Raw genomic sequence first — 22,184 nt, 5'->3', positions numbered from 1 at the left:
GGACGGATAATTAGGGCCCAGGCCGGTACGCCCTGGTAACCCGGGGTGCTAAATAAAAAGTATTTTCCTTCATTCAATGTTGATTGGCTGCCTCCCCCAGTCCGGGTGCTAATAGTTATTTTGACATCAAGAATTGAGTGACAATTCCTTTCTCCTGTGGACCATTATATCAGTACCTTAAAGTGATACTTTTCTAATTTTCATATATCCAAGCTAAACAGAATAGGTAACACAGGAAACGCAAAGCATATCTTAGCAAGAATTTTACCCATTCGTTTTCAGTGCAGATATGGTTATTTGCAGAAAGCAAAACGGCTTATGTCAGAGCATATCGATACATTTACTCCTGGAATGTCAACGCATGGATAAATCCTCAACAAAATAGAGGGTATGAGTTCTAATTATTTTGAGCGCAAAGATTCAGATTTCCAATTGGTTGTTGGCTATTGACACTACTCGTTTACATTTTAGGAATCGGAATTTTATAGGTGAACCATATAGATTCCAAAGGAAAATCTACAAGTGATCATTCTAGCTCACACTCAAAAATATGTACAATCTTAATAAAGACACAATCAGGTTGCAATTTTCGTACTTCTTCTGGATAACGCGCTACTCCCACCTACCTGTTCAAACAGACACTGTGACTGAAATGCAGAGTTTAGTCCAATTCCATGTAGGTATTTGTATATACAACCAATGAGTTGGTGGGGGCCGTCCTGCGTTCTTGCGTCAGACCTTTTTATAACCACAGAAAGATATTGGAATATTGCTGCAATGGAGATGCTCATCCAAGAGACAACTCAAGCTTATATTAGACCTTGTCGCAAAGTTAATGACAAGACACTAGAGTCAACCCATCAGGAAATCTTTTTTTAATGCATTTTAGGGGGATGCACCTCAGTTTCCCCTTCTTTTCTCCTTACACTTAACAGATAATGGTAAACACAACAAAATATACTGCAAAACCGTTACTGCCATTTAAAAAAGGGAAACAGAAAAATATATAATACATATAAAAAGAGATATGTTTTCTAATTCAAACTGAATCAGTTCTAATGACAGTGGCCAGTATATCCATGGACCCCAAAACAGAAAACGATCAAAGTGTTGAAGGAAGAGGCGCAAGGCACATCTGGGTACTTTGTATGCCAAAAATATATCACCCTTCGAGGATTAAGAGTTCTGGAAACTTGTACTGTTTCCCTGCGCCGTGGCACTCTCCTAGGAAAAACACAGTCCAAACAAGTCTGGTGGATTGAACATTCATGATTTAGTTCAGCCTTAAAGTGTCCCATTCCATCAGATTCCTCTCTATTGCAGAGAATTATCCGGTATCCTGTTATTTGGACACTGCCATAGTTCAGATTTGTCTTCAAGGGTATAATATAGAGTTTAATTGTGTTGGTTGGATCCATCGGCAATAGATACAAGTTCCGACATTATTTGGCTGGGTCTGCCCCACGAAAAATGCAGTCCAACAGGTTGGGTTTTCTGGCTTATTTATCTGTACAATTGTAAGGAATAATGAATCCGCATCGTGAAACTCCTGGGTACTTCTTGCACAATGGCCTCACTCCATTTTAACCCTGGGAAACAAGTTGTACTGAGTTGGTTCCTGAGAGACCGCTCAGCTTTTTACAGAGCTTGTACTTTGTTTGAGACTGGACCGTGTGGTTCCTCATAGGTTGACTATGTTCCTTCCTTATATGGTCTCGAACTGCTAGAAGGTCTCTTACATGTGCATTGTCAGAGATTAAATCATGGGTTTCTGGGTGGTCTCTCACCATGACTCCACCCTTGTTAGTGGGGGTATGTTTCGAGAGGTAGACAAGGGCAACATCATGGTGAAGAGAAATATGATCTTGGTAGCCTCTGCAGAGACCCTGCAGATCACCCGAAGTAAAAATAAAATGTTTAAAAAGGAAATCAACCCAGCAGCATCAGCCAGCCCATTCTCTCTTCTGCCCAGACCACCAGTAACCCCTCAGGTCTGTACGGCACCTTTCAGTTCCTTACCAGTTACTCCAAACAGGCCGGGCAGGATTCTACTTGCTACAGATTTACCTTTTTAGGGTGTCATTCGAAATATGGTGGTTTGTGCCTCTCCGTCACAGATGGCCCCGTGCAGTAGTGTTCCATTTGAATGCTACTCGAACAGAGACCCAGAACCACAATGTGACACTTTTATGAAAGCTGGAAGTCTGTTATAAGGGCCGATTCTTGGAAAGAGAACACTGGCTTCAGAGTGTGCATACTGCAAGCATTTGTATCTAAAGAACACTGTACTCGCATTAATCACTGATGTGTGTGCACATATCAAGTAGGCACCTATGACCATAGTGTGCACTATGGTCTTGTGCGATTACTATGTAGGAACATGATCCCGGTATGTGCAATTAAGAAGCATGTGTGATATAGTTTATGCATACATAATGCACTTTGGAACCATTTGTGTGCCTGCAGCAAGCAGTGTGGCCATCATTCTAGTGTAAAGTCCAGGCAGGCAGGCAGGCAGACAGACAGACAGAGTAGATTTACACAAAGCAGGCACTTGTTACGTGAGTATTTGAACAAGACTCAGGCACTTGTGTGACACTAGTATACACACACCCACCGGGAGCCAGTCTATGTGCTTAGAATGTGTATGCATGTAGTTAGCGTGCAGCCCCAGATATTTAATTCCTTTGGGCAAGGGATTGCCAGCAGTTGTAGGTATGCACAAAGAAAGGATTTTATTTCTTTAGTGGATACTTGTGTGCCTAGAGCATGTATGTAGTGTGGTAACTCGTACCATTGGTGCTACTTGTTCTATAAGAACCAACTTTTGTGCCATGGTCTGGCAACTTCACGTATACTCAAAGCAGACGTATATGTAACCTGAGGAAGCTTGCATACAGGAAAAAGGTGCGTACCTCAGAGGCATGCAAATTGAGGATTCTTGGGTACCCTGCCTGGTGACTAGCAGGACTCCCGATATGTGTAAATTCAACTCAAGTGTGTCCATGGCCTAACAACTTCCAGACAACCAATCAACCAGTCAACCCCAGATCTGACGGACAAAAATCAACAATTCTATTGCCAAACATCTGCCAGACAAACATGACCACCCTGGTCCTAAATGTATGAAACCAACAAAAGTCTCCCTCATATCCAACAACTAACTGCCATTCCATTACAAGGGTATACAATGACCAGAAAACTTAGTTCCACTACTAGACAAACCAACTTGACTGCAGACCGGACAACTAAAAAAAGAAATACAAGGATTCCAACTGCTATAATAACACCAGTCTGTACATGCCTGGAATAAGTAAGGCTTGATGCATGCTCTGTAATTCTGTCACTGACAGTATCAGATCTGGCTTATTGCAGTTCTCTAGCAAATGTCCTGCCAGGCTTTGCCCTGTCACAATCCTCCTGCAATCTTCCCTCTCATCGGGCCCACCATCATCTTGCTGTGAAACTCATTCTTGGCTTTGGGCCATCACAAGCATGCCGTAGGTCACATTCCAGTCTCTTCCCTATGGCACTCAGCCTATCACATACCATTTCCTATCATAATCCTGGTAATACAACCCATCAACAGTATCTGTCCCAATACAATTCTTCTCTAGATCTCACCGAAAAGCCTTCGCTTATCACAATTCTGCGGTTACCCACCCCTCGACCTCTGTCCGATAATCCAGCAATATAACATTCAACATCTCAGGCAGATTACAAATCCTGATCTATTCACACCACTGCAGTCTATATAGCCTCTTACAATTTGGCTATTTATCACTTGCCCAGACTCCCACAGTACATCACATTCCCTGACTCATGCATGATACGCTGTATATCACACCCCTAGTCTCTTGCCTTTCACAAACTTGCAATATATATATATCACTATAGTTCAACCACCTCCTGGCTTTATTCAGTTGCACAGGGACATAGAACGCTCACACACAGGTACGGTCTTCATATCCCTATCGAGAGCCCATGGCTGTCCGTATATGGGATTCCTCGACTGTAGAAATGTCTATTGTCAAACAGATGTAGGTCTCATATTGCAGTATAGTATGTTTGCCTTAGTACCAATATAGGAATCTCCCCAACCCCACACCCCTTTCCCGATACCACGGATAAATGGATGTTACATATAGGAGAACAAGTATGGAGACACTCAGGGCTGGAGAAGCCTCTCCCAATTTTAAGAGAGTCTTGCCGTATTCAGCTTTCCGTAGTATCCATTTTCCTGCATTTTGTTTTTTCAATAAAAAAATATGATCTCCCACGTAGAAGACCTGTGCAACACTACGTAGAAGGCACATTTGTGGGTGCAACAGTTTTTGGCATTCCAATAATTAAAAAAATGCAGCATTCCCGCTGCAGCCTCTGTGCGGAAGCTCCTCATGGATCTCTTAGTCCTTGACCAGTTTGTAGACGTGGTGCTGTGCACCGTGCTCACTGGTGGACACCTCGAAGACAAAGGCGATGCACAGCAGGGTTTCCTGGGTGTCCCGGTTAGTGACGACCTGTGAGGAACAGAAGGAGCAGAGTGAGCATGATGATGGCAGGTAAAATAAAATCTCTTCTCTGAGGAGGCATTTTGTACAAACAGCCCTTATTACATGCAATACTTTTCTGTTTTCCTCTTTGCACATGAAGGTGACAAGTGCATATGTTTTTGTGAAGTGTTTGCAAACAATAGAGGCAGTTTTATCTCTTCTTCCAGCTACCAAATCATAGTACTCTTGAAGTTTTAATTTTTTTACGTGAGAGAAGCTAAGAATTTTCTCTCGGTCTGGTATCGAGGCAACGGCTAGACCCTCAGGAACTGGATATAGTGGTGCTAAGATATAGTGGTGCTAAATCCTAGAAAATTGTGCTTCGGGCTCTTGCATACTAAGAGTACTATAGTTATAGGAACACCTAGAAGTCTTAATCTAGTGTGTACTTTGTTTACACAGAAAAAGAAAAAAAAAGATTTGGAAAGACCACTGAGCAGTCTTTCTAAATCTAACTGTCACGGCCCTCCATGAACATGAGAACGTGCAGGGACTGACAGGCGCGGCTGGGACAGGCTGGAAGACAGAAGCCCCAGGTTGGGGGGGGGGAGAGAGAGGGAGAGAGGGGGGGGGGGGGGGGGGGGTGTGTGTGTGTGTGTGTGTGTGTGTGTGTGTGTGTGTGTGTGTGTGTGTGTGTGTGTGTGTGTGTGTGTGTGTGTGTGTGTGTGTGTGTGTGTGTGTGTGTGTGTGTGTGTGTGTGTGTGTGTGTGTGTGTGTGTGTGTGTGTGTGTGTGTGTGTGTGTGTGTGTGTGTGTGTGTGTGTGTGTGTGTGTGTGTGTGTGTGTGTGTGTGTGTGTGTGTGTGTGTGTGTGTGTGTGTGTGTGTGTGTGTGTGTGTGTGTGTGTGTGTGTGTTTTTGGGAGGGGACGTGGAGAAGTTAAGTGTATTTGTGTGGGTCAAGGAGTGTTTGTTGTCTGGACGGTATAGGGCAGGTCAGTGTGTGTGTTTCTGCCTGTGTGGGTGTGTTTCTGTTTGCGAGTTAATGTCTGAGGGGATGGGGGTTTAGGTAGGAACAGACATGGCAGGGAGGGGGTTGCGGAGGAAAAGAAAATGTAAAGGTTGAAGATGTCAGGTGTTCTTGAGCATGCCTTCTGTATCTTGGTGTCAGGTTGCACAGCTTTAACTACTAACTCGATGCAGTGCCCCTCCCCAATCATACTCAGAAGCCACTTTGTCTGCAGTGTGGCATGTTGGAGTGAAGAGTCAGAGACAGAGGTGGCATTTCAATATGATTTTATTTAAAGAAAGAAGAAAATACCTACCTTTCCCTATCTCTAAAGGGTAGTCCCCATCTAACCAAGGAAAAACTTGGGTGCTCGTCTGGGTGCAAGTCCAAATAAATATCTGTTCTGTCCAAAAATCTCCTCTACTCTAGCTCTACCATTAAACAACAGAAGGAAATCTAAATAGTACCAGGAGAATTACTCCCTTCTCCCGATTCTGCAGGGATTGGCCCTATAGGCAACGTTCAAGAGTTTTTGTTTTAGATCAATTCTTCTTCTTGAAGAGAATATGCCAGGAGAATGACTTCTCCTGGCTCCACAAGTTCAACCTTCTCTTGACAGTCTTATACCACCTTTGGCTTCAGCTTCTGATTCAACAAATGCAACCTAAGAGAATGACTCCCTTCTCCTTGTTCGGTGACTTAAAGGATCTGTTCACTTCGGTTACTGTTGGAACAGTTATTGAAATAAAGGAGATCCCTGCCAAGGCATTTTCCCCAACTGTTTTTATCCTTTTATTTTTTTTTAACTATTTTTATTTTCAATTAAACCAAAAACCATACAGCCATTAGATCACATAATACATCACGTTACATTACTGCTTCCGTCTGTTTGCTCTCCGATACCCTCTAACTCCCCCACCCTTATCCCGGCATACTAGACACCACAATTCCTACATTTTATTGTACATTCACCACAACTCCCCTGGTATCTGCACTAGACCGTGTGTTCCGGGTCATCTGCTTCTAGCATGATGTGACCAAGCCCTCAACTGTCTCCAAACTTCCACTCCTCCTCCTCCTTGGTCCGATCTACTCACCGCCTCCTGCCACACCACAGTTTCCGCATTTGCCCATTTTAACAAGTCCTTCCACCATGCTTGCACTCGAGTTCTCGTCTGAGCTTTCCACCCCATCACTATTCTATGTTTCGCCAAAATGTATGCTAGATCTTTAAGTTTACTCACATGTTCAGCCCTTTTGGGTCTTGCAAATCCTCTGAATAAACAAGCCAGGGGGAATCCAATATCCAATGTGATATCCACTTTCGTCAATGCTTGAGCTACCTCCTCCCAAAATCTGCCAATCTCTACACAGGGCCAGAACATATGAATCAAATCTGCATCCACCTCCCAGATTTTGGGCATGTTTGTATTTCTGCCTGGCCAAACTTTGCTATTTTGTTCGGGGTTAAATATACTCTGTGAGTTATGTACAATTGAATCTGCTGAAGCCTTGTGTTCCTAGACACTTTTTTGTGGTACACCATAGCTTTCCTCCACATTGCATCAGACATTGGCTCTCCCATATCTGCCTCCCACAGCTGTCTCGGCTGTCTCAGCTCCTTCCCCACTTTAGACATTAGCAACTCATAAATCCTAGAGACTTTGTGCCCACCTTCTGACACATCATAAAACGTTGTTTCGTCTGGTTGCAGCTGAGTGCTAGCCGCGGCCCATCTACGCCGAAGCATCCGCAGCAGACAGGATTGTGTAATGTACTGCCCCTGATGTATTCTCGCCTCCTCCCTCAGGTCTCCAAACTCTGTAGTAACCCCTTACTTAATCAGGTCCCCTACAGTAACAAACTCATTCGGTTTCCAGTATTTCCGGACATTCAACCGCAATTGGTCACTCATTACCTCTAATGCCACCAATGGAATCCGCAGGGAATATGGTCTCACCCCTCCGCCCCCATCAATTTGACAGGCCCTACGCCATATATAACACCCTAGTCTCATCAGCCTGGGTAAGCGGACTGTGCAAGAGGGCGTCATCCATATGGTTTCTCTCAAGAAAAACTGCGCACCTGCAATGTCTAACAATCATGTCTTGTGTGTCTGTTCATCCGACAACCACTTGGCTACAAATTGCAACCTTTTTTTTATCCTTAATGCAATTACTTGGGCGAAGGAGCTCACTCTAGAGGCTTCCTTCACAATTCGTATTCTCAATGCAATTACTGAGATGAGGGAGATCCCTCTTGAGGCTTTCCTTGCAATTCTTATTCGCAGTGGGCTTACTAAGTTGAGGGCGATCACTCCTGGGGCTATCTTCGCATTCCCTCACTCACCTACTAGGTCTCCCATAGCTCCTATTTTCTTTACTTTGGTCGGAGCATGTCACCAGTTCTTCCTGTGGTGTGAGGCTTCGGCGTTCCCAGCCAACACTTGCTGGGCTTCGCTCTTCTCTCTACGCAGTCCTGCTGTAGCTCTGCAGGTGTTCCGGGCAGGCAGTAGCGTCGTAGTTGTGGGGCCACTCGATTCACCTCCTCGAGGTCACGCCACAGTCTCTGTGATAACAGCCTCCAGCTCGGTTTGTTCTTGCTCGGCATAGAAGGACTCTGCTGTCAACGACCAGCATCTTCCCAGTGTTTGGGTTGCTCCTGCAACTTCTCGTATTCTCTCCTGGTTTGAATCGTCCGGGTTCGCCAGGCTTTACACCTGTTGCTCTATCATGTAAGTCCTTATTTGATTTTTATCTTGTTTGGCTGGGACATCCCCACCAGAGTACCATAGTCCACGTCCAGGCTTAATTGAGTACCCCTATTGCCTCTTTGGGTCCATCTTGTCCAGTATCTTTCACATGTGTTCTGCTTAACTCCGTGAATGCTGCTATTCTCATTACCTTCAAAGTACAAATCCTGTTTACACAGAGTATTCAGATTAAGGGTATCTAATCTTAAAGGAAGAATAGAAGGAGTATCACAATAGTACATAGTAGTACAGTCTGCCTAAACCTCGACAGGTATTAAGGATTTCATAATATTTAGGGAAAGATGTGTAAGTAGCCCTTATCCCCACAGGGGGAGAGTCTCTCCCTGTGAGGTCCTTCTGCTTTTTACCACACCTAGGGCGACTATCTGTTAGCAACCTCCCCTCCCTAGCCTCACAGGGAAGGGCTCCCCTTTGGGAGAAGTGACGGGATCCCACGAATCATCACAGAGGTTGTCTACTCCCATGTGTGGATGCAAGATGTAATTCAACACTCCCACGACAACATGGCAGCGGACCATCACTGGCGAGTCATTTTGCGGCGGTGGCTGCCCCTCTTCGGGATTGGCCTCTGCCAGGTGCTCAGCTTCAACTTTGCTGATGTTGGGCTCCTCTGTAACCTGTAGCTCAAGGGACTTGTAGGTTTGGTAAATTGCTGTCTGTGAAAGAAAGACAAATTATCTGATGCCCTCTTTGCTGAATGTTTGCCCCGTTACTTCGCTTGGGCTTTTGATGGTTTTATTGATCCTCTTTTGCCTTTTTAAGAGCCTGAGGCATTGATAATTTGCCAAATAAGCAGAATTCCTCAATAGATTTATCAAGCAAACCTGCTTGAGGATCTGGTTTAATCCCCAGAACCAAGCATGCCGCATCAAGAGAACTTTTAATGACAGCATTCGCAGTTTGGTTCCCCACATTTTTGGCATGGTGTTTTGAATGCCGCAAGGACCTCTCGAATAGCTGATCCCATTGGGCTCTTTTGTATCTCGCCATTATAGTTGTGGTGTTAGACATCCTTAATTCGTAGGTTGCAGAAGTCCAGACCAAAGCATAAATCATGCTACTTTTGTTATCCGGTGGATGTTCATTGATTGTAACACCCCTTCCTTGTGGTGGTGACAACCAGAGAATCTATCTGTTTTACGTGACCCCTAATATATATTGGGTCAATGGGCACCAATTTATATTTCTTCTCTGTACTTGGGTTAGCCAGTCTAGTTTTAGCTGGACAAATTAAGCAAGGAGTCACACATTTTTAAATAAATGGTATGGATTAGGAGTCTTATTTTCTTTTTCTCTTGCAAAATATCCTCAATGAAAACAGCCTATTTCTTGGATTCTGGAGTTTGGATATTGAATCTGGCTGTTGCCATCATTAAAAGGCCAGAGGAAAGTATTGCTATTCAGTGGGTGATGAGGTGTTTGGTGTTTCCACACTATGTGGGGAATATATGGGGTACTCAAAAATGGGTTGGTGTCATGCTCTTGGCTTTCAAATAATGGATGACGCTCAGGCTTCCGCTGTCTTATGTTGTTATGGATTCCGCAACGAGCTGACTTGAAAGACTGGCCAGGGCTTGCAAGCGCATCTAACCCATTGTAGCGGAATGGTGACCACTGCTCGCTAATCAACAATGTGACTCCTTGAGGTGACCTTTTCTGTGAAATATTTACAACAGATACTTAGGAAATTAACTCTAGACTTATCGTGCTAGGTTCTGTTGCTGGTGTTCCCTAAGGACATGGATTCCTGGATTCTTCTGCAAACTGCCTTTACTCTGAAATCTTCAGTCTCAAACACTTTCTCAGCTTCAGGATACTGACCTGCTAGTTTAAGATTTTGGATAAAAAGGCAGTTTAGAATTTTCCTCAGGATTCCACGTTGCCACACTGGTGGACTGCAAGCCAATCAGTTTTGAGACGACTCCTCTTCAGCCTGGAAAGGATGTGCCCCATCTTTCTGAAGCACTTCAGTTAAAGACAGTCTCTGCCCAAACCCTAAACACTAATTTCAAGTCCAAGCACCCACAGTTGCAAGTACCCCTCCCTAAAATCTTATATACCCTTTTTTAAAAAACATCCTCCCACCTTATGAGTAACTGAGCCACCCTCCTGGAACTCCCAACCTGAGGGTACCTAAGAAGGGATTTGTCTACAGCATAACTTGATGTCAGCCCTGCAGAACTGGGACCTAGCTGTGAGGAATCCCTTGACATTTCTTTTTTAATTTGCTCCTCGCCATTGCTTTAGAACCAGATGCTTGGTTCCTAAGACTGAGATTGGCTGCGGTAATGGTAGATTCGCCCATTGATTTGTCTGCATGGCATAGACTGCCGCGCATTTGGTTTTATGCAGCTTTAATGCTTCTGGTCGAAAGAGCTTATATGCTCGACACAAAGACTGGTTGTGGTCCGTTGGAAGTCAGAAATGTTACACACCTGGTGCGTGGAAATTTGTGTTACATGATGGACAGAACTTAAAGGGAGTATTCTCCATGGGAAGCATTCTACCAAGAGGAAAAATAATTTCTCCAGCATGGAGTCTGACATGGATTCACATGCTCATGAATATTCCCAGTTATCAGGCTAGGAATCCTCGGTAAATCAGTTTCAGTTTCTGAACTGTCTTTCACTAATAACCAATCACTGGTCTCTGGGTCATACAACCCCCAGCCAATGACTGCCCTCTACCTAAGCCCCTCCTCTGGCAGCCATCTTCAGATTTTTACCGCATGTTCAAGTGTTGGGAGTCCTCGTGCTGTAGCTCTCGAGCTTTTACTGCGTATTGCGTTTTTTTGAAGAGTTTACTCTTAGATTTTCAGTCAATTCGAGCCTCAAACTCCACCGATTCTTCTTCCGATCAAAGGGGACCCGTTTCAGAATGTTCTACGCCACTCAAGGACAGATTTTCATCGAATTACACTTCTTGGAGGATTTCGGAAGACCTTTGAGGCCTACCCCGATCTGACATGGCCCAGGACAAGGGAGATTCGACACCTACTGGATCCAAACTGTTCAGGAACTGCCCAGGATGTGGACTACAGAATGCCTTCAAGGAAGATGAGCATTCTCGGTGCCTCTACTGCCTTCACGCCGACAAGTCGCATGTGGAGGAGGACTGTACGTTCTGTAAGACCACGTCCGGACAATGAAGGACCGTCGTCGTCGGCTCACCAACTGGCTAGAGGGGAAGAGCCCAGCACCAGGTGAGAAGAAGTCTGAGCGGTCTTCTAAGACCTTTGAGGGAGCTCCAGCGACCCAACAAAAGGCAAAGCACTACGAGTCCGCGGGCTCCGGGAGCGCCAGTGGTTCGGCTCCTCGGCTGCCAGGCAGGGCGTGATGTCACCGACGCCATCATCCACAAGCCAACGCTCTGGCGGGGGTAAAAGGAAGTCGGAGAACACGGGTACGCTTCGGGAGAAGCCCCGGTCGATCCCAACAGAAAAAGCCAAGATGGGGGCGAGGCGGTGACCCTCCCCCCCAAGGTGAAGGCCTCAGACGCGCCCAAGGTCGTGAAGGCCCCGATTCACCTGGCGAAGGCCTCGATTGAAGGAGTCATGGCGGCCCTGGCGAAGCCTGTGGAGGCTACCCCAGTGGAGATGACTTCTGGGCCTAGAGTTTCCCTGCCACCATGGAGGGAATCATCTTTCCAGCCTATCGAGAAGACTCCTGTGAAACCCCGGGACGAGAAAGAAGGGGGGGGGAGCACGGTAGCCCTAACGGACACAGATACCACCTCCGAGGATGAGCTGGCTGGTGTCAAAAAATCCTGGACAAGAAGTTCGAGGAAGTCCGGTCCTACGGGAGGGATCCCGACGAGGCGGACGTAGAGAGCAATGGTGGGGCCCGACGAGGAGCAGCGGGCCACGGAGGAAACGGAGGACCCCGCGCCCCAGCCGTAGCTCCCGTCGCAACCGATGCCTACGCCACAGGACAATTCAGGAGCAATCCTGATGACTTTGCAGACCCTGTGTACGGAGATAAGGGCAAGGTTGCCCTTACCCCCAGTGGATGACCCAGTGGCGTCTGGATCATCGGGGAGCCCACTGAACAAGCAGAGGCGAATCCATCCTCCCCCTCCCTTCCATCCTTCACCTCCATCCCCTCGACCAAGGGATGAGACGGGAATGGAAACGATGGGGACGGACAACGACGGGACGGATCTCCCATCACCCCCTGCTCGGGGACCCGCCCTGCCGAAATTGGCTCCTTTCAGGTCATGATCACCAGTGGATCAGAGCTGTTCCAGCTATGCCCCGGAGAGCAGAAGAAGGAGGGTTTCCTCTACCAACGACGGGAGGCCAAGAGGAAGACCATCCTCTCAGTCCCGTTACTGGACGACATCTGGGACGAAGGACTGTCACCGCTGAAGAACCCGTCCACGGCTCCTGTGAAGAGGAACCGGTACGAGAAGAAGTACCGGGTCCCAGACTCTGCCCCTATGTGCCTCAGAGCACAGCCGTCCCCAGTTTTGGTGGTCTCCGCAGCGGCCAAAAAGAAATCGGCAGGGGCGACGGCATCAACTTCCACTTCCCCACCGGACGGCGAGTGGAAGAAGCTGGACGCCATGGGACAACGGGTCATCTCGTCGGCAGCGATGACCATAAAAGCGGCCAACGCCCTCGCAAACATGGCACGCTACGACAGGGAGCTGTGGTTCAAGATCGCTCCCCTCCTGGACTTCCTCCCAGACGACAAGAGGGCGGAAGCCCTTGAAATCCTGCAGGAAGGCGAGGTGGCTTCGGACCACGCCATCACGGTGGCCAAGGACATCGCAGACACCGGCTTTCGCCAGATGGGCAACGGCGTTTGCCTTTGCCGGTGCAGTTGGCTCAAGGCCACCTGGACATGCCCTTTGATGTGAACAACCTGTTCAGCAAGGCAGTGGACAAGTCGCTGCAGGCCATCAAGGCGGACATCGAGACGGCCCAGGCCTTGAGTTCTCTCCATTAACGACGGCTGTCCTTTCGGACCTCCGGAGGCAAGTCCCAGGGTGCCTCCAAAGGATTCGGCGGCAGCTCCTCATTGTACCGCCATGCGGCCCGCTCCTCGTCGCAGGAAGCCTACAGAGGCTGCAGCAAGGCCAGAGGACACCGTCCTCGTCGCCAAGGTGGCAAGGCCTTGGCGAAGCAAGACTGAACCGGCCGTGATGTCGGGCCCCCACCTGAGCACCCGGGTGGGAGGCTGGCTGGCGAATGTCATCAGCGTGTGGGAGTCCATCTCCACCGACCGTCCTAAATGCCCTGGCCCACGTGCACACTCTGGAGATCCAAAGAAAGTGTCCACGTCTACCACCCGTGGCCAGGAAGGAAAACCACGTGCCACATCTGCTTCTGGATGTACGAGCAATGCTTAAAAAGGGCGCGATAGAACTTGTCCCGAAGAGGCTCCGGGGTTCAGTAGTATACCTGCGGTACTTCCTCATCCGAAAGAAGACCGGCGGCTGGCGGCCCATCCTAGACATTCGCCGCCTCAACAAATACATCAAGTCCCAAAAGTTCTGGATGGTCACCCTTCAGCACGTGCTGGGACAGCTGGAGGAGGGCGACTTCCTGTCGTCGCTGGACTTGGAGGATGCCTACTTCCACATCCCCATAAACAAAGGACATCGAAAGTTCCTACGATTCGTGGTCCAAGGGTGACACTACCAGTTCAAGGCCCTGCGTTTCGGGTTGAAATCGGTGCAGAGGGTCTTCATCAAGTGCCTGGCACCGGTGGCTGCACGGCTGCACCTGCAGGGGATCACGTATACCCCTAACTGGACGATTGGCTCATCCGAGCAAGGTCAAGAGAACTCACCGTCGATCACACAGCAAAGACCGTCCGCCTGCTCACGGATCTGGGATTCTCGATCAACTTCGCGAAATCCCACTTGGTACTGTCGCAAGACGCCCAGTTCATGGGAGCCAGACTCGACACAGTGACGCGGTTGAGACGCCCTGTTCATTGGAGCCAGACTCAACACAGTGGCGCAGTTGGCTCCACCATCGGAGGAAAGGACGAAGGCCATCCTGAGCAAGGTACAACGGCTGTTGACCATGGAAGTGGCCAGGGTGAGGTACATCAAGTCCCTACACGGCATGATGTCATCGTGTATCTATCTTGTGCGTCTATGCAGGTTGCGGATGCGCCCATTGCAGGAGTTCCTCGATGCCCGTTGGATGCAAGCGGCGGGCAGCTTCGAAGACGAGATCTCCCTCAACGAGATATTCCGTCAAGCGATCCGGGGTTGGGGCACCCGCGCGCACCTCGCAGCGGGCATGGACTTCCAGGCCCCAGAGCATCAGGAGACAGTGAAGACAGACGCCTCCTTGGAGGGATGGGGAGGGCTTACCGGAGATCTCCACGCAAGAGGCCTTTGGCTCCCAGAGGAGAGATCCCTGCAACTCAACGTCCTGGAGCTCCAGGCCGTGCTCTGGGCCCTCAGGTCTTTCCTTCCGTTCCTGCAAGGGCAAAGTGGTACAGATCTTCACCGACAACACCACCACAATGTTCTACATCCGGAAGCAGGGGGGCACCAGATCCCCAGTCCTATCTAAAGAAACGCAGGATCTGTGGCACTGGGCCGTCGCCCAGGGGATGTTCCTGGTACCTTTTCATCTGGCAGGAGTGAAAAACACTGTCGCCGACTCACTCAGCAGAGAGCTGCGCTCTTGCCACGAGTGGGAGCTTCGGCAGGATCAAGTGGATCTCCTATTTCGACAATGGGGCAGTCCCCAGATCGACCTGTACGCGACGGCGGCGAACACCAAGTGCTGGAGGTTCGCCAACAGGTTTCCCCAGCCGGGAAGCAGGGGCGATGCATTCTCCTTCCCCTGGGATGGCCTGTTCCTGTACGTGTTCCCACCGTTGCAGTTGCTTCTGTGACTCAATCAACTCAGAGGGTCCCAGTGCAGGATAATCTTCGTCGCACTGGCCAAGGCAGATATGGTTCCCGGACCTTCTGGACCTGTCAGCGTCTCCCCCAGTCAAACTGCCGATGGACGCAAATCTTCTCGCCAGGGAAGGAGGCGCCATCCTACATCACGACACGGGAATCGCTGAACCTGCAGGCCTGGCTCCTGCAGCACTAGAGTTCGGAGACTATGATATCCCAGCGGACTGCAAGGAGGTACTTGCAAAGGCCAGGGCATCCTCGACTCTTAAGTGCTATGGACATATGTGGAAGAGGTTCTCTGTCTGGTGCCGTGCACAGAAGATCAAGCCCCTACGGATTTCAGACCCTCAAGTGCTGCCGTACTTGCTGTCGCTGGCCAGGGTGGGGCTGGCACATGCCTCCATCAAGATCCACCTGGCAGCTATCTCCCGCTACACCAGAACTCCGGGGCAGTCGTCGCTGTGGTCTCACTGCCTGGTGAAGGAGTTCATGAAAGGACTGTTCCGCTTGTTCCCGCCAGTGAAGGCTCCGGCCTCGGCGTGGGAGCTCAACGTGGTGCTGACCAGGCTAATGGGTCCCCCATTCGAGCCCTTGCACTCGGCACCGCTGAAGTTCCTATCGTGCAAGACAGTGTTTCTTGTGGCCATCACCTCCGCACGACGAGGGGGAGAGATCCAGGCCCTCTCCTGTAAACCTCCATACCGGACATCCCACGAGACAAGGGTAGTGCTGAGGACGCACCCCTCCTTCATGCCCAAGGTGCCGTCGGACTTCCATCTAAAAGAGGAACCCTTGGTGCTACCTGTTTTCTTCCTGTCTCCTTTGTTGCCGGCTGAGAGGACTTTGCACTCGCTGGATGTGGCTAGAGCGCTGAAGTCCTATGTGGACCGCACGAAGAGTCTTCAGAAGACATCACAGCTGTTTGTGAACTTTGGACCTGTGAACCATGGGAACTGGAGCCCCTCGAAGGCTTCCATTTCCAGATGGCTCTCCGGCTGCATCATGCACTGTCACCGGTTGGCAAACAGACCGTTCCCCGGCCGTCCGAGAGCCCATTCAACCAGAGCGATCGCTGCTACCACGGCGTTCTTGTCTGGTGTGCCCCTGTTGGACATCTGCAGGGCTGCTACGTGGAGGTCGACACATCTTCACGAGATTCTACTGCATCGACCGGGATTCCAGGGAGGAGTCCAGAGTCAGCCAGGCAGTGCTGCGCAACCTGTTCGCTTGAAGGTGAGCCTGGTGAGGAGGTAAGTGATGCTTAATGTTGAGTTGTTGAAATGCTTAATGTTGAGCCTTGCCACCTCCCATGGTTGTGCATGTGTGTACTGCTATGTATTCTTGTATTCATGAGCATGTGAATCGAATCCATGCCAGACCCCATGCTGGAGAAGGAACAAATTACTTACCTGTAACTGTTGTTCTCCAGCATGGGTCTGGCATGGATTCACATGCAAACCCTCCCTCTGACCCCTCTGCGGCTCTTCTCTTGGTCCTACTGCCACTTTACATGCTACCAAATCTGAAGATGGCTGCCAGAGGAGGGGCTTAGATAGAGGGCATTCATTGGCTGGGGGCAGTATGACCCAGAGACCAGTGATTGGTTATTAGTAGAAAGACAGTTCAGAAACTAAACTGAAACTGATTTTTTCTTTACTGATGATTCCCAGCCTGACGACGGGGAATATTCATGAGCATGTGAATCCATGCCAGACCCATGCTGGAGAAGGGAATAGTTTCTTACCTGTAACTCCATTTCTCCAGCATTGGTATCTTTCATGGATTCACATGCTTAGAATATTCCCCGTCGTCAGACTGGGACCCCTCGGTACACATATATAGCCTTTTCCTATAGGAAAACTTCAGACACTTTTGTGTCCTATCTACGTCCTTTTAGGACCCGCCTACGCATGCTCCGTAGGCCGTCCCAGTATAAGAGGCCCACCCCCGCGGCTCCCCTTCAGATTTCGGCCCCTCCAAAGTAGGAAGGGTTAAACTTATCAAGGAAATACATTGCATTCCGGGGAGGCTGGCGGGCGCATGTGAATCCATGAAAGATACCAATGCTGGAGAAATGGAGTTACAGGTAAGAAACTATTCCCTTCTCCAGCATTGGATCTTTAATGGATTCACATGCTTAGAATAGATTGTATAGCAGTAACACCTGAAAACGGCGGTGAGAATGTAATGTAATATACTCTCACCATAATACACAATGCATATGTACACCAGAAATAAGTTTACTCATATAACCGTACCCTCATAAAGCATACTGTCATCAAAAGGTAGAAAAAACCAAACTCCACCTTGTGGAGCTTACCTTACTTAAAGAGATGGCGCAGGACTGCTCTCTTCCCATCTGCACCTCGTCCGCATGCTGCCTGGCAAGGCAGTAGTGGCGGGTAAACGTGTGGGGCACTGACCATGCCGCAGCCTGGCATATGTCCGTTAGCGGTATTCCTGCCCATAATGCTGCTGAGGAGGACGTTGATCTTGTAGAATGGGCTCTGGGATGCCCTTGCAGCAGCCTTCCAGCCTTGGAGTGGCAAAACGCAATCGTCGATGAGACCCATCGAGACAATCCTTGCTTAGAGATTGCTTTTCCCCTCGTCGACGGACCATATGCGATGAACAGTTGTCGAGTAGACCCGAGTTCCTGTGTACGATGTAGGTAAAATTTCAGGGCCCTCTTAACGTCCAAGGTATGAAGAGCTTTTTCTGCTGCCGATGATGGGGTCGCGAAGAAAGTAGGGAGAACAATGGATGAGTGTTTGTGATACACTGTCGGAACTTTTGGGACGAACGTAGGATTAGTTGCCAGGACCACCTTGTCTTTAAAGAATCTTAAGTATGGCGGGTCTACGATCAAAGCTTGCAGTTCCGAGATTCTCCTAGCTGATGTGATAGCAATTAAGAATGCCAATTTCCACGATATGAATTTCATGTCCGACGTGGCCATAGGCTCAAAGGGTGGTTTCATTAAGCCTGCCAACACTATGTTGAGACTCCAAGTTGGTGGGAAACGTTTTACCGGGGGAAAAGTTCGAAATAAACCCCTCATGAAGTGTGTCACAAGTCTGTCGCTGAATAGAGGAGGCGACTGTCTCTTCCTCGTGAACCTCGAGATGGCCGTCAGGTGCACCTTTATCGATGTGAAAGATAAACCCCTCTCCGCCAAGAGAAGCAGGTAAGGTAGAACTTGCTCCGGCATCACCTTCAACAGTTGTAGGCCTTGTTGTCCTCGACACCATTCACAGAACCTCTGCCACTTATAGGTGTAAGATTTATTGGTAGAAAGGGCACGAGCCGCCTGCAGAATTTTCTGACAATCCTCCGAAACGTCTAAAGCACCGAACTCCGAAAAGTCAGGAGCCAGGCTGCCAGGTTGAGACTGTCCAGGTCGTGATGCCACGCCGTGCCTTTGTCCTGAGACAGTAGGTTCGGGACTCTCGGAAACGCTATTGGATGTTCCAGCGACAGGTGAACCAGGTCGGAAAACCACGGTTGCCGTGACCAGTACGGTGCCACTAGAATTACCTGGCAACTGTATCTGCGTATCCACTGTACTGTCCTCCGTATGAGGGGAAACGGAGGAAAAGCATAAAGGAACATGTCCGTCCATGGGAAGGAGAATGCCTCCCCCATGGAACCCTCCTGAGGCCATCTGCTTGCGAATTGCTCGCATTTCTTGTTTTCCTTGGTTGCGAAAACGTCCAGAGGGGGGTGACCCCATTTCTCGAACACTTTCATCAGCTGAACTGTGTCCATTTCCCATTCGTGTATCTGGGCCATCCTTCTGCTGAGGGAATCTGCTTGCGAATTCCTCACTCCCGGGAGATGGTGAGCCACGATGGAGATCTCGTGCTTTAATGCCCAATGCCACGTTTTCTGGGCCTCTATGGAAAGAGTTCTTGATCGCGTCCCTCCTTTTTTTCTCAAATAAAACATGGCCGTCGTATTGTCCGTCAGCACTCGTACTCGCGATCCCTTGATGTGTGGTAGGAATGCCTTCAAGGCCCATCGTACTGCTCTGAGATCTAACACGTTTATGTGTAGGAGTGACTCCGTTTGAAACCAGCGACCTTGCGTTTAAAGAGTACCCATGTGAGCTCCCCATCCGGTTAGGGACGCGTCCGTGAATATGGTTCGCTGAAACTCCGGTTCCTGTAGGGGTACACCGTTGTTCAGATTGTGGAAACGCTGCTACCACTGAAGGGTCCGAAGCAGCTTGTCGTCGTTGATGGTTATCTTGTCTGACCACGATCCTTGGGCCTGTGTCCATCGGTCCGCGAGGAATTCCTGGACTGGCCTCATGAATAGGCGACAGTTTGCCACCAGATGGATGCAGGATGCCATGGCTCCTAGGACCGAAACGTATTTCCTAACTGAGTGCCTGGTGGTTTGTTGTAGTCGGCTCGCCAGCTGATTGAGTTTTGAGGTTCTGTCGAGAGAAGGCTTCACTAGCCCCGACTGGGTCTCGAACTGTGCCGCCAGGAACACCAACATTCTCGATGGCCGCAGCGAGGATTTTTCGGAGTTTATGGCAAATCCCAGCTGTTGTAGAAGCTGCATGGTAGCTTGCAAACTTGTGTTGGTCGACGCTGGGGAGGATCCCCTTACCAGCCAGTCGTCGAGGTATGGGTATACGTGGTGGCCTTGCTTCCTTAGCCAGGCCGCTACTGGAGCCAGGCATTTCGTGAACGTTCTGGGGGAGGTCTTGAGCCCAAAGGGAGAAAACCGTGAACTAGTAGTGAGTCTGGCCTATTACAAACCTCAGGAATTTCCTGTGTTTCTGACACATTGGAATATGGAAGTACGCGTCCTGTAAATCCAGGGACGCTAGAAAATCCCCTTCTTGAACGGCTCGGATCACTTCTTGCAGCATGAGCATTTTGAATTTCAGGCTCTTTAAAGACTTGTTGAGATCGCATAAGTCTAAAATGGGACGCCATTTGCCGTTTGGCTTTTTTACGACGAAGTATCTTGAGTAGACTCCTTGACCTTTCTGTGATGTTGGAACTAATTCTATCACGCCCTTTGCTAACATGAGTGTTATCTCTTGTTGCAGTATCCTCAGATGGGAATGAGCGGTGAACGCAGGTGGAATGTGCGGAGGGCTGTGCTTGAATTGTAGAGAGTGCCCGTTTCTTATAGTGTCCAGCACCCATTGATCCGTCGTTATTCGTTCCCATTCGTCGACGTAGGCTGATACTCTTCCTCCCAGAACGGTGTGTTGTTCGTCATTGCTGATCTTTATTTTGCTTGTTTCTCGACGACGACGGATAGGATGGTCTCTTCCTGGACGTCTGGAAGTTCCGGCAACGGTTTGCAGTTTGGGAAGCACGCCTGTATCCCTGGGAGGGGTAAGCCGACCTACCAAAGGATCTGTCTCCCGACGCAGAGAATCTGGAATTACCTGAAGCCCCTCTAAAGGGACGAAAAGACTTGTAGCTTCGGCCACTCTGGAGGGCACCCAATGAACGTGCCGTGTCCGAGTCCTCTTTCATTCCCTTTAGGGCCTCGTCTACCTTCTCTCCGAATAGAAGGTCTCCTTCAAAGGGCATATCTAATACTTTGTATTGTACCTCTGGTCTGAAGTAGGTACACTTAAGCCATGACTGTCGTCGTAATACGACCCCATTATTGACTTGCTTGAAACCTGACTCAACGAGGTCAACCGCGATGCTTATTGTGTGATTGGAGGCTTCCTCACCCTCTCGGACAAGTAACATCGATGCCTTCCTATGCTCTTCCGGAAGATGATCCAGCAACGGCGCTAGCCTGTGCCACATCTCTCTGTCGTATCTGGCTACAATAGCCAGAGAGTTTGCGGCCTTTACTGTGGTTGCTCCCATGGATAGCACTTTTTTGCCAAAGGCATCCTGGCGTCTTGCTTCGTTTTCAGGCGGAGTCATGCACTTGTGCTGGGCCTTCGCCTTCCTCGCCGCTGCCGCCGACACCACCGAATCAGGCGTTGGTTGGGAGGATAAACACTTGGGGGTAGACTCTAGAGCCTTAAACTTTTTCTCAAGGCGTCCTTTCACTGCCGGCTCCGAAAAGTGGTGACGCATTGTCTGCAACCCCTCCTTCTACACATGGTCTAGTATTGGTATTGAGAACACAGATCTCCTTCTCTTACCCATGTGGTCGAACAAAAAACAGTCCTTTTTCTGTTGTCCTGGGACAGACCAAATTCCTTACACGCCTTCTCCATCATAGAATGGAATGATGCAATGTCGTCCGGAGGGGACGGGTGAGCTGGGCTTCTTGGGGTTTCTAACTCCACCTCTGACTCCCAGGTTAGATCCCTGGAGGGGGATGATGAGATATCTGACATGGCTCCCCTGTCAGACTCCGAATCTGGCAGCTCACCTTCCTCTTGGGGTGCCAGTGGTGCTGAGATTGGCATGTGTTAGTGCGTCGGTGGACGGGACGGGCCCGGCTCGTCAACGGGTGACTGTGGCAGGTTTACCTGAGGTAGTCTCTGGTCCAACGACTGCACTAAAGACTGAAGCGTGGACAGAATCTCCAACGACAAAACAGATTGAGAATTGAGAAGAGGGGCAGATACCGGAATACCGGATCCCCTCGTCGACGACTTGTCAACCACTCGTAGGCCGAGATCTGCCGGGCCAGCTCTTCTCCCGCTTTTGTCCTCCCCCGAGGACAGCGACACAGCCTGTTCCTGCAGTAAAGTATCCGGGGGGATCGGATCAAAAACTTCAGGCCTCCAGGCTTCCTGTAGAACCTCCGTTGATGAGGCCACCGTCTCAGTCGTAGTCGGTGGGATGGTGGATACCACATGCGTCAGTGGCAGGGTGGAGGCCGGTGACTGGACCGCCGTGACTGAGCAGGTGGTTGAGGCGGTCCCGCCTTTTCCACACTTGGCCTGCCTTTACTCGACTCTCGACTCGTGGTCGATCTATGGTGATCGCCCGAGGAGGATTTCGGCCTTTCCTTGTCATGCTTTTTTGATGAAGATGACGATTTTTTCGACATGGATTCTCTAACTGAATGACTCCGAGATTACTCTTTTTCCG

General features: G+C 49.3%; 1 protein-coding gene across 1 annotated transcript in view; it reads right to left on the bottom strand.

Moving 5' to 3' along the window:
* Nucleotides 1-860: 860 nt before the first annotated feature.
* The window catches only part of TEAD3 (TEA domain transcription factor 3), a 301,226-nt gene continuing 279,902 nt past the window's right edge, over nt 861-22,184 (bottom strand). Inside the window, 1 exon segment of the mRNA XM_069633449.1 lies at nt 861-4,520. Within this exon segment, the coding sequence (XP_069489550.1) occupies nt 4,407-4,520 (114 nt within the window). The 3' untranslated portion in view covers nt 861-4,406.

The sequence above is a fragment of the Ambystoma mexicanum genome, chromosome 13, assembly GCF_040938575.1.
Source record: "Ambystoma mexicanum isolate Mex_15411 chromosome 13, UKY_AmexF1_1, whole genome shotgun sequence".
Taxonomy (NCBI): domain Eukaryota; kingdom Metazoa; phylum Chordata; class Amphibia; order Caudata; family Ambystomatidae; genus Ambystoma; species Ambystoma mexicanum.
The sequence above is the reverse complement of the archived record's forward strand: the minus strand, read 5'-3'. Positions and strand labels throughout refer to the sequence as shown.